The 12434-nt window shown below is 35.5% G+C and overlaps 1 protein-coding gene and 1 pseudogene across 1 annotated transcript; one reads left to right on the plus strand and one right to left on the minus strand.

Moving 5' to 3' along the window:
* The first annotated feature begins 4154 nt into the window (after positions 1 to 4154).
* LOC143558228 (exocyst complex component EXO70E2 pseudogene) lies at positions 4155 to 6383 on the plus strand (annotated as a pseudogene).
* Positions 6384 to 8001: 1618 nt separating this feature from the next.
* Positions 8002 to 11359, minus strand: LOC143558229 (ribosome biogenesis protein WDR12 homolog). Its single transcript, XM_077047107.1, has 12 exons — positions 11186 to 11359; positions 10281 to 10381; positions 10037 to 10176; positions 9837 to 9922; positions 9660 to 9724; positions 9465 to 9572; positions 9256 to 9375; positions 9027 to 9170; positions 8842 to 8950; positions 8626 to 8762; positions 8405 to 8540; positions 8002 to 8323 (listed from the first exon to the last, which is right to left on the minus strand). Exons 1-11 carry the CDS (start codon positions 11346 to 11348, stop codon positions 8412 to 8414), a joined length of 1302 nt encoding a protein of 433 aa, XP_076903222.1. The 5' UTR covers positions 11349 to 11359; the 3' UTR covers positions 8002 to 8323; positions 8405 to 8411.
* Between the last annotated feature and the right edge of the window lie 1075 nt (positions 11360 to 12434).

Below are 12434 nucleotides of genomic sequence, written 5' to 3' on the forward strand. Positions count from 1 at the left end.
GAAAGACATTGCACGATTTATAAGCATCCAACATAAAACCGAAACAACAAAATTGATAATGGCTGGCAATTGAATGCAACCTTTAATTGTAGTGTTTTATTGTAGAGTGATTGAAGAGCTTTCAATTCTTTATTGCAATTAAAGGAAGGGGTGTGAAATGAAGAAACAAAACTGAAGGAGTGATTAAGAACAGTTGAAAGGTCTAAACTCAACAATAACATACATCCATCGGTCCTTCCTATTATTATGATGAGGCAATCAGTTGGGTAGCTTTGCATCCCAACCTAAGCAATTAAATGAGTAATTAAAGATAAACCTTTTAATCTACTAAGGATAGAAGAGTAATTACAGTAAACATAACGCTTTATAAACTGGTACGAGACGCTTGAACCGCGAGACGATGCAATGGTAAATTACTTTTTCTGCCCAATTGTGAAATGACGTTTGTATCCTCATGCTCTAATTGTGAAATGACTCTTTCGTCCATCACTTATGCTTAATAATATAATATAGATTATTATTATAAGGTATCACATTGTTGTTTTAATTACAAGAATCTAAAATACAAAAACAAATAAAGAAAAATAACAATTTAAAACATAATTCTAAGTTATGTCACATATTTCTAACTTATACCATAAAACATTAAAGACATATTAAATAAAACTTCATCATCTACTGAAGTCATATGTTGTAAACTATAAAGCGTTAACATGTAGATGTTGTAACATAAGTTGTGTGTTAAAATGTTATTTTTATTGAAATTATAAAATATTTAAGTAACACAACATAAAGAATGCTAAAAATATGAATATAACAATGAGATATAATTATAATTTTTATTGGACCGTGCGTTTAATAAAACAACAATATAATCCAAACTTCGTTACTTAAACCACTATTTCAATCCAAACATCCATACATCCAGTCCAAATTTTCATAAATAATTTACCAAAATCCCAAAAATAAAATAAAATTAAAAAAAATAACAATTAAACAATTAATTATCTTTATTCAATAAATGATGATTATAACAATTTATTTTGATATCTTCTTCAACTAAAGAGTTAATGTTCAAATTAACATGTGAAAATTATATAAATAGAAAATTGATGAGTTGAAAGCTTATGTGAACATACTAGTTGAATGTTATATGAAACTTTGTAAGATAAGATGTGTTGTTTGTTTCTTTAAAGATAGTTAAACAAAAGATATTCTAGAAACCATATTGGAAAGTCGATAATTATAAGGGCAAATCCCGAAATTGTCCACTTTTCTCCCTCAAGTCAAGGGTTTGTCTACACCAAAAAAAAATTCCAATATTGTCCATCCACAATACCGACGGATCCTTACTTATTCTCCGACACCCGACGTTTTTTTTTTCCAACCAACCGTCAAGCACCACCTGTCACTTTTAAAGGAGGATCCGAGTGTAAGTTGAAATATAAGTTTGCCGGCGACTTTATTTACATCCGCGTGTTCCCGTCGTTTCCGACGGTCAGAGATCGTGTCGTCGTCGGAAACGACGGTATGGCAAAAGACACGGATCTTCCATGTTTTCCGACGACCGTGCTTATAAAGACATACCCGCAAGTTTTGATATTCCGGCAAAAACCGTATCCTTTCATGTATTCCAGCGACCTTATATTCCGGCGTCATAACATATTATTCTGGCGTCCCAACTTATTATTCTGGCGTCATAACATATTGTTCCGGCGTCCCAACTTATTATTCCGGCGTCCTAACATATTGTTCCGGCGTCCCAACCTATTATTCCTGAAAACTAAATAGGGATAACTCAGAAAACTAAAAGTTAATAAAACAATAAATAGGAATTTATTATACAAGTGAAAAAAATTACAAAGTTAATAAGAATACATTGAGGAATAGGTTGGACTTTGGAGGGACTAAATAGACACTGATCCATGTACATCTTCACCATAACTTAGTTGTCTTCCTGATTACTATCCAACCAACAACAAAACCAGTTATACAAAATGTTAATTTCTATCCATCCCATATATTTTTAAAACTAATATATACCAACTTAGCTAAAATGTATTTTTGAAGTGAAAAGTAATACATAATATGTTAAAGGTAATGAAATACATAATATGTACAAACTTAAACAAAATGTATTTTTGAGATGAAAATAAATATATTTATTTATATTTTAACTTAAACAAAATATTAATTAGATGGTTATATATAAAAATTTTGTCGCCGTTATATAAGGTTGGACGTCGTTATATAAGGGTTGAGACGCCGGGATATAAGGTTGGACGCCGGAACAATATGTTAGGACGCTGGAATAATAAGTTGGGACGCCGGAATAATACGTTATGACGCCGGAATAATAAGTTGGGATGCCGGAATAATAAGTTGGGACGCCGGAATATAAGGTCGCCGGAATACATTAAATGGTCGCCGGAATATCAAAACTTGCGGGTAGGTCTTTATAAGCACGGTCGCCGGAAAACATGGAAGATCCGTGTCTTTTGCCATACCGTCGTTTCCGACGGCGACACGATCTCTGACCGTCGGAAACGACGGGAACATGCGGATGTAAATAAAGTCGCCGGCAAACTTATATTTCAACTTACACACGGATCCTCCCTTAAAAGTTACAGGTGGTGCTTGACGGTTGGTTGGAAAAAAAATGTCGGGTGTCGGAGAATAAGTAAGGATCCGTCGGTATTGTGGATGAACAATATTGGAATATTTTTTGCGTGTAAACAAACCCTTGACTTGAAGGAGAAAAATGGACAATTTGGGGATTTACCCAAATTATAAAGGGACAATTCCCAAAATAGTCCAATACAAGAGAGAGATTCCCTTAATAGTCCAAAACTTTTTAAAATTCCCAAACTAGTCCATGGAAACCTATCTGCAGCGTGACATTGGTATTCGTGACGTGAGATTTGAGTAGCCAATCACAATCTGACACGTGTAAAGGAACGTGAAAGTTTCAACGAAATCTATTTTGGCCGAGAGTTTTCAACCCAAAATCATTTTCTCATAAATTCATCTTCTCCGACGATTTTCAGGTGAATTTCGTCTCCTAAGAGAAATTTCAAAAATGTTACGAAAAAAAAACGATACTTTTCAAATGAATTTAGTCTTGTTAGATGATTTTCAAAAAAGTAAAAAAAAAAATAGTTTCCCAATGATGGCGGTGGATGATGGCGGTGGGTGGTGGTGGTGGATGATGGCGGTGGGTGGTGGTGGTGGATGATGGTGGTGGTGGTGGTGGTGGGTGATGGCGGTGGATGGTGGTGGTGGTGGTTGATGATGGTGGTGGGTAGTGGTGGTGGATGATGGCGGTGGGTGGTGGTGGTGGATGATGGCGGTGGGTGGTGGTGGTTGATGATGGCGGTGGGCGGGGGTGGTGGTGGATATGATTTTCAAAAAGGTTTTATAGAAAACTATTCTTTTTATGAAAAAAGATAATTTCATCTAAAAACCATATTTTCTGACAACTCTTCTTTTTATGCAAAAAAAAGATGAAATTCACCTGAAATGCGTCGAATGTGATGAATTTCTGAGAAAATAATTTTGGGTTGAATCCTCTCGATGAAGACATATTTCATTGAAACTTTCACGTTCTTGTACACGTGTCAGATTGTGATTGGTTACTCAAATCTCACGTCATGAATACCAATGTCACGCTGCTGATAGGTTTCCATGGACTAGTTTGAGAATTTTAAAAAAATTTGAATTATTAAGGAAATCTCTCTCTTGTCCTGAATTATTTTTTGGGAATCGTCCCAATTATAAACATGTGCCTTGAAGCAAAGACTCAATATGAAAAAGATCGGGTAGTAATCCGGTATGACTGACTTTCCGGTCCAACTATCAATTTCTGCGGGATGTGGTCAATAAACAAACGCCACGTAGACAAACTTTCTGCAGACCGGAAACGGCTGCTTGACTGACTGCAGTTTGAAAGGTCAAACCCCCATTACGTAATTTTCCAATTTATAATAATATTAATATTAATCATTTCAATAACAGCCGGCTGGCTACAAGAACCAAAGACAAATCAAGCTCCGATTTTTATTATTTTACAAACAAACAACATTAGTCTTCGTACTTGTTTTCGTGTTCAAATTGGTCAACAAGTCATGATTTCGATTCTTTTTTCCTACTCTTGATTTTGATCGTCTATTTGGGTATTATTATTTCATTTAGGGTTTTGGATTGCACACCAAGTGTTTGATAATATTCCTCTTTCATCTTTGAGGTGAAATCATCTTTTTTTGGGTTTGCACACCAAGTGTTCGATGAAATTCCTCTTATGATCAAGGGTTTTCTTGGTTGTTGATTAAGTGTGTTATTGTGTCTTTGTGTGTGTTTTTTATTTGTTTTTTTGTTATATTTTTATGGGAGGGTGTAAACCCATGATGGAAGCTGCCGAAGAAGAGAGTTTGATTGCTGCTGCCGAGCTTATTATCAAGGTATTGGATGACAACAAGAGAATAAGTAATGAAGCAAGGAAAACCCTGGTGGAGTTAAGCGTTCGATTGGCGTCTGTGATGATGGTTACTGTGACCGAAGATGAAGACGATGAAGAACGAGAAGACGGAGAGTTGAGTGATATTAGGACACGGGTTAACTCGATTTGGGAAAAGATAATGGCTTGGGAAGCGGATGAATCGATGATATGGGATTGTGATCCTGAAGAAGCTAAAGAGTATTTAAAAACAGTCGACGAAGCTCGAAAACTAGCCGAGAGTTTGGAGAGTTTGAATCTGAGTAAAGACGAAAACGACCTTTTGAGGACCGTTAACGCGGTTATTCAAACGTCTATGGCTAGGATTGAGGAGGAGTTTAGGCATATGCTTGTTCATAACAGGCAAAACTTTGAGCCTGAACATTTATCTTTTCGGTCTAGTGAAGATGATGGTCTAGATGAGAATTCAATGGTCTCATTTGGGGATGATTCGTTTGATGATTCAGTACAGAGAGATAGTGTGAGCCGTGGCTCCGAGGTCTTTATTATGGATTTGGTTAATCCACAAGTGATTCCTGATTTAAGAAGCATTGCTAGGTTGATGTTTGATTCGAATTATGGGAAAGAATGTTCTCAGGCGTTTATTAGTGCTCGTAAAGATGCGTTAGACGACTGTCTTTTTATTCTTGAAATTGAGAAGTTGAGCATTGAAGATGTTTTGAAAATGGAATGGGTTTCGTTAAACTCGAGAATACGAAGATGGACAAGGGGTATAAGGGTCTTTGTACGGAAGTATCTCGCGAGTGAAAAGTTTTTATGTGAGCAGATTTTCAGTCAAATTCAAGCTGAGCCGGTGAGCTCGATTTGTTTCGCCGAGTCGTCAAAAGCTTCAATGTTGCAGCTTTTATACTTTGCAGAAGCGATCTCGATCGGGCCCCACCAACCCGAGAAACTTTTAAGGATTCTCGATATGTATGAAGTGTTAGCGGATCTTATGCCCGATATAGAGGGTTTGTACTCGGATGAAAGTGGGTTCTGCATTAGAACCGAGTTCCAAGACGTTCTGATACGTATCAGTGAATGTGTGAAAGCGACGTTTATCAAGTTTGAGAACGCGGTCGGGTCCAACACGTCAAATAGCGCGTTCCCGGGTGGCGGGAATCACCATCTCACTCGATATGTCATGAATTACATCAAAGCGTTAACCGATTACAGCGACTCGTTAAACACTTGTTTGAAAGACCGTGATCAAGCGGTCAACGGTCAACATTCTTCATCTTCACCTGACACAAGTCCCGGGAATAATAATAATGATAATGATGATACAGATAACGGGAACGCATCTTCAACTCCAATGGCATTGCATTTTAGGTCGTTAATGTCGATTCTCGAATGCAACCTCGAAGAAAAGTCAAAGTTATACAAAGACGAGGCGTTGGGACATCTTTTCATGATGAATAATATTAATTACATGGCGGAAAAGGTTAAAAACTCAGAGCTAAGAAATGTTCTCGGTGACGATTGGATTAGAAAACGCAACTGGAAGTTTCAACAATACGCAATGAGTTATGAACGGGCCACGTGGAGCTCGATTCTGAACTTTCTTAGAGAAGATGGGTTATCTAATTCAAGTAGTTCGGGGTCCACTTTGAGAAATCTGCTTAGAGATAGGCTGCAGGCGTTTTACACCGCCTTTGAAGAGATTTACAGAAGTCAAACCGGATGGTCAATACCGAATAGTCAACTTCGTGAGGATGTGAGGATCTCAATGTCGCTTAAAGTGATTCAAGCTTATAGAACTTTTGTTGGTAGACATGTTAATCACATAAGTGAGAAGTACATTAGGTATTCAGCTGACGATCTTGAGAGCTATATCTTGGATTTCTTTGAGGGGGTTCCAAAATCATTACACAGCTTCCATAGAAGGTGATATTGTGTTATTGTATTTGTGGTTCGGGTTTTAGATCAAGCCCCAGTCTTGTGAACCCGTGGAAGTCCATGTTATGGCCCGCGGGTTCACATATATTCTAGAACTTATTGGTTCGTTTACTGGGCACCTTTTGTAACATAATTTTTTACATCGTTATAAGATATGTTATGTAATATGCCCTTGTTTCTTTTCAGTTCTTTAGGCGAATAAATGCAAAAATATTGAATTACACATGAATGTAACATGGCATGGTACCCTTTTAAGTAGGGATGCAAGTTGCGGGTTTTTCCAATACCCGGTTCCGGATATGACCGGGTATTGGCTTGGCTAAACTTGGTTAGGTATGGAACCGGTTATTGACTTGAAAAACCATACCCGGTGTCAACGGGTAAGGTATAGAACGGTTAGAACTGGGTATCCTATACCCTGGTATTTTAATACTTACCCCATTTTCAGGTGTAGAAAAACCCAATCCAGATCTGCAACTGGTTATACCCGGTTCCGGGTATTTAAAAGCCAGGTCGGAAATTAAAAAAACCTGGTCGGTATTTGACTATTTTCAAAACCCAGTCTGGTTATTTGGGGGCTGCACCTCTGTTTTTTTGGCTTCAAGTCCATTTTTTTGGCATAAAAACTTAAAATTTTGATGTGTAACATATAAACAAATAAACTGACCCGTTTGACTTTTTCCTGTCAACCAATATAAGTCTTTCAAAAATTCCAAAACTGTGACCGAAATACCCCTGGGTATAAACTGACCCGGGTTTGACTATTTTGTGTCAAGTTTTCTAAAAATTCAAAAACTGTTACCGAAATACCCCTGGGTATAAACTACCCTTCTTTCCTTTTAAAAATCATGCGTCAGATCCATACTTTTGGTTTTTAATTAATTAGGTTGCACGATCATTTCAGAAATATGGTAATTACATGCTGCAGCCTGAAAGTTGCATTATTTTTGGGTTTATGTTTGACAAAATTTTGGCCAGGTTAGTTATAAAAAATAAAACCTGCAGTTTATTTTTAAAAGCAAAATATACTGTTTAGTTTTTGTCAAACAGTTCACTTTTAATTTGACCGGTTTAGTCAAACAGTTTAGTTTTAATATATACTAAGCCTGGGGAAGTTTGGACAGCTGAAAGCGGTCAGAAAGGACCGTAAAACGGTTATAAAGCCATTGGAAAATGGGACCTTAAAACGGCTATAAAGCCATTGGAAAATGGTCTGGTCGGCCAGGTTTGATCCCAGCGGTAATGCCCTGTTTCCGGGTATTGAAAACCCCAGTTTTAGGTATTGAACTGAATTCGTTTTAAGACTGTACTGTACTTTCGGGTACGGATCAGGTTTTGGAACTGAAATGCATACTCTATTCGTACTTTATGGGTATGATCGGTTTTGGGTTCAAGTACTCAAAACAGGGTAATAAAAACCTTGTTCCAATTATTTTGACCTAGCCAGAACCTCCACTTTTAACAATTATATAAGACTGTATATCACGATGTTTTGAGTTATATAGATCTTACAAATAAATCATGCCTCCTAAAAGAACAAAAATAAAAATCATATAAGCGAGGAATCCACTCCAAAAATCATTAAAGATAATGCTGGTACTTTTTTAACCAAACAATACTTGACATTTAAAACATGTTCCCATTTTTCTAGTTGGGCAAAATTAAATAGATATCAAGTTTTGTCTTATATAAAGAGATAAATGTATAGCTGGTACATGGATCACCTACCACATGAGAGAAACTTTGTCAACACCACCATGACTCAAAAATTTAATCAATATGCAAAATTGTATTGTGAATTGTGAAGAAAATGAATTATTAGTTGTATTACATGACTGACATTCAAAATACTTGCATCACAACATTTGAAACATCAAAATCTCCAACTCCATGTCGGTTGTGCAACAAAATAAATTTTGCATCCCTTAAAACCTGCAAATAACATGTATGCAAGTCAGTTAAATGATATGTTGCAACCAATATAACCAAGTATTATTCAATTACTAAGTATACCTTCAAATCACACGATACAAATTTCAGAAGAAATTCTTAGCTTTGAATCTGCTCCTCCACTTGCCACACTATCCCCGTTCCACCAATCGGCACATAGCACCTTATTCTCATGCGAATCAATTATAGCCAATGGCCACTACAACACGTAACATATATCAAAGATTATAAGTATACATATTAATGTGACAAGAATTTAATAAAGAAATATTAAAAAAAATTACCGCAGTTCTCAAGTCCCATAACATGACTTTCCCATCATAAGATGATGAAAGCAAATGATACCATGACTTGCGGTGCCACTTGCATGACGCTATCCATGACGTGTGTGATGAGAATTGGAAGCTTGGAGCCAACGTGCCTAAATTACATTTGTAACTACTTTAGGGTTGATTGTGTAAATTTCTGTTTTGTGTGTGTATGTTAATAATATAGAGTACCAGGTTTTCGAGGATCCCAAATCCTAAGAATAGGATCAGAGCCACCACCAGCAATAAGAGCAGAACTTTCACCACCAACATCGATGCAGTTAATCACTTTCCCACAAAACTGCACATGTAATAAAAATGTTAATGATCAAAAATGAATTGTGTAAGCTATTACAAACAAAAATTTAATTGCATACCATGTTTAATGTATCTTTCCCGGTCTCCACATCCCATCTTCTAATCGAGTGATCCCATGATCCAGAATAAATGGTTCCGTGTTCGGGCCAAACAACTGATGATACACATTGTGTATGTCCTACAAGTGTAGATACAGCTTCTCCCTACACGGAAGAAAAATTAAGTTGACAATAATCCAAAAAATATGAAATTATATAAAAAGATGAAGTTATTAAATATTTGAATTACCTCTGACTGAATATCTTCTTCCTTGCTACATTTCTTCCTTTTCTTTGTTGACACGGTATCTCCTTCAGTGGGCTCAGTCTTCCATAAATTGATTCTACAATCCCAAGAACCAGAGCACAGCTACATAATTATGAAAATAGGTCTCTTATAAATCATATGTAAACATAAATATACACACAAAAATATGAAAAACAAAAAAAGAAAAAAACCATATCAGCAGTCGGTTGTGCTGCAACGCTTTTCACAGCAGCAGTATGCCCACGAAGAGTTCTAAAAGCTGCAATCTTCATATTCTCTGCTTGTGGCTCTGCATAAACCTATGAAGCGGGAACATTATCTATGAACTGTTAATTCCAAAAATCTGTTGAGTGAAAAAAAAAAGAGTTGTGAAATTGCAATATTACCTTCCAAAGTTTCACGGTCTTGTCTTTTGAACCAGTAGCAACAACAAGATTGGTGTCTTCATCTTCTGTATGTTCAGTAAGCAATAACATTCATAAAACCGTATATATGTTCAATTATTCATCAAGTGCATAATAACCAAAGATAATGAATTTATAACTTTGCAAAACATATCATACCTGTTGTTTTCACGATACCAACTGATGTAATTGCATCACCGTGTCCCTCCAAAACATGTGTACAAACGCCAGCACTTTCCCATATTCTAAATTGTATTTAAAAAACACACTTTTTAGTTTTATTACAATAATATAGAAAAAAACTAAATCGTCATAGAATTATAAAAATAAAAAACCTATGACAACATTTTAGCTCTTACCTTCCTAACCCATCATAGCAACCAGTCAAAATAAACCGACTTGAACCGTCAACTGCACTAACCCAATCATCGTGTAATAAAGGATCTTCTTCCTTGCGTGGAGCTACAGCTCTTATGTATTCAATTTCTAGAACTTTTTCCTGTAGATTAACACATTTTGCAATCATATATATATATATATATCATTACAGTTTAAAAGAATCATTAGCTTCTTAAAAAACAAGCATGCTGATAAATAACATACCGCTGAGATACCCTTGGCAAGAAGAAAATCTTTGAGTGACATCCTTATAAACTCGCCACCGATAAGGAAATCAAACGGTTCATGTTTCCAGTCATCATTTCCTGATATCATACAAGGTGACACAGATCTGATTATAATCTATATTGATCAAACAGTTTTGAAAACTGTGCCATTTTATGATCACGGTTATGTTTAATTATTAAACATTTTATCATGTCAAACATACAGTTCTAGTTCACTGGTGGGATGTCAGCGTTGATAAAGCAAAACTAGCCCGTTCGATTCTTTCTTGTGAGAATTTTCTTTAACTGAATGATGTTCTTGTTGCATTTGACGGACCCTCACTTTTTACATGATTTTTTTACTGAATATGTTTCGAGAGTGTAGGGCTTGGTTCATACTTCATACACGTGTATCACTTTATGACTAGCCTTATTTTTAGGTTTCTTTTAAGTTTTAATCCCATGCAATATGTATTTCGATTGGCAAAAACCATTATCGCGCATCGTTTTCTCGCATCCAATAGGTATGAAATGTTTTGTTTAATATGATTTGCTTTCCGTTTCCGTTGGGTTATGTGGTCGAGTCTGTTGATTATGTGAAAACTTTGTTTTGCTGAAAATTTGAGTTTCACATCAAAGAATTTGTTTTATGTCAGGCGAATAATTTCCAACGTCGTGTTTGTTTCCGATCCATCATCTCCATACATTAATCGATGATAATAAGTGATTTAGATTACTTGCTGTACATGATCAAATTTCATTTTATTTATCTTTAACCTTACCTTCTAATTGAAGTGAATAACTAATGTAGGATTCAACAGTAGAGCTTTAAGAGCCCTAATTTGCAAAATTAAAGCACAGACTGACTTAATAATAATAATAATGTAAAAGATATAGAATAACCTGATTCTAGAAGGTTATTAACGACAGCAGAGAGGCCCATCCTGGTGAGATTAGATGGAAGAGCTATGGAGGTTTCAGGAGCTTTGAACGGCGGTTTAAGCTTCGTAACGAATCGGACCTGTACTTTTCGAAGAGCGTCTTCATCTTCTCGATCCATATCCATCTTCAACGGACTCTGTATGTAATGTATGTATATATCGGCGACTAGGAAGGAACACTAGGGTTTTAAACTTTTAATTAATCAGCTGAGAAGAAGAAGCACACTTTTTATCAGGGTTTTAGACTTTCTTATATTTACATTTTTCACTTCTTCTTTCAGGATGTTACATCCCAACTCCCAACACTTTTCAACTAATAAATTATCTATTTTAGTAAGTTACGTGTTATATAATAATATGTATATTTTAGCACATATCAAAGACCAAAAAATGTTGACCTCGAATTTATGCAAAAAGATATTGACGGCCAATGATAAAACTTGGAAGCTATGGTTCAGATGTTATGAAATAACAATACGTTAGAGATCGAGATGATGTAATTAATTATCTGTGTTAACTATATTGTTATTTGAGTTTGGTCAAACATGTTACGGTATATCATTTGATTGTTAATGATATTTGTGTTATTATTGTTTTGGCATAATTACGATTAGGGGTGGCAAAACAAATTCAAATGGGTTGTTTTAGATCAATATGGATAATTTTAAAACTAAAATGAGTTAAGATGGATCAAAATGATTTTTCAAGGAGATCAAGATGGGTTAGGGAAATACTAATAACTTTTGGCTATGGGTTAGAATAGGTTTGTTATGTGTTAGAATGGATTAAAACAAGCTCAATCCAATTTTATTTTCAACAAACCCCACGAAACCGAACAGAACCCGAGAGAACGAAACTGAAATTATTGAAACCGAAAAGATACCGAATATGACGAAATGAAAAAAAAAAAGCAAAACAGAACCCAAAAAAAACCGAAAAAATAAACCTAAACAGATCAAAAACTGGTTTTTTTATGAACGAGGATGACGGTGGAAACATTTTAGTTTTTTTACATTTTGCGTTTTTTATTTATATTTTGAGATATTATTTTTTTATTAATTTTTTTGAATATTTTTTTGAGAGTTTTTAAACCCTTTATATTTTAACCTTCACTTGAGTCAAGATGGGTTAACTTTACCCATATTGACCCATACCCATCCTGTTGGGTTTTATACAAGTTTATCAAAGTCAAGTTAACCATATTTAACTAG

Source organism: Bidens hawaiensis, unplaced genomic scaffold (genome assembly GCF_021521415.1).
Source record: "Bidens hawaiensis isolate Kalapana, Puna unplaced genomic scaffold, B.hawaiensis_p1.1 tig00019363_1, whole genome shotgun sequence".
Classification (NCBI taxonomy): Eukaryota; Viridiplantae; Streptophyta; class Magnoliopsida; order Asterales; family Asteraceae; genus Bidens; species Bidens hawaiensis.

Excerpts from the sequence above, each read along its gene's own strand:
- LOC143558229 (XM_077047107.1), bottom strand. The coding sequence starts at position 11,348 with ATGGATATGGATCGAGAAGATGAAGACGCTCTTCGAAAAGTACAGGTC. Across the intron at positions 10,177-10,280 it reads TTGCCAAGGGTATCTCAGCG|GAAAAAGTTCTAGAAATTGA; the intron begins GTATGTTATTTA and ends GTTAATCTACAG. Across the intron at positions 9,376-9,464 it reads CACAACCGACTGCTGATATG|CTGTGCTCTGGTTCTTGGGA; the intron begins GTTTTTTTCTTT and ends ATAATTATGTAG.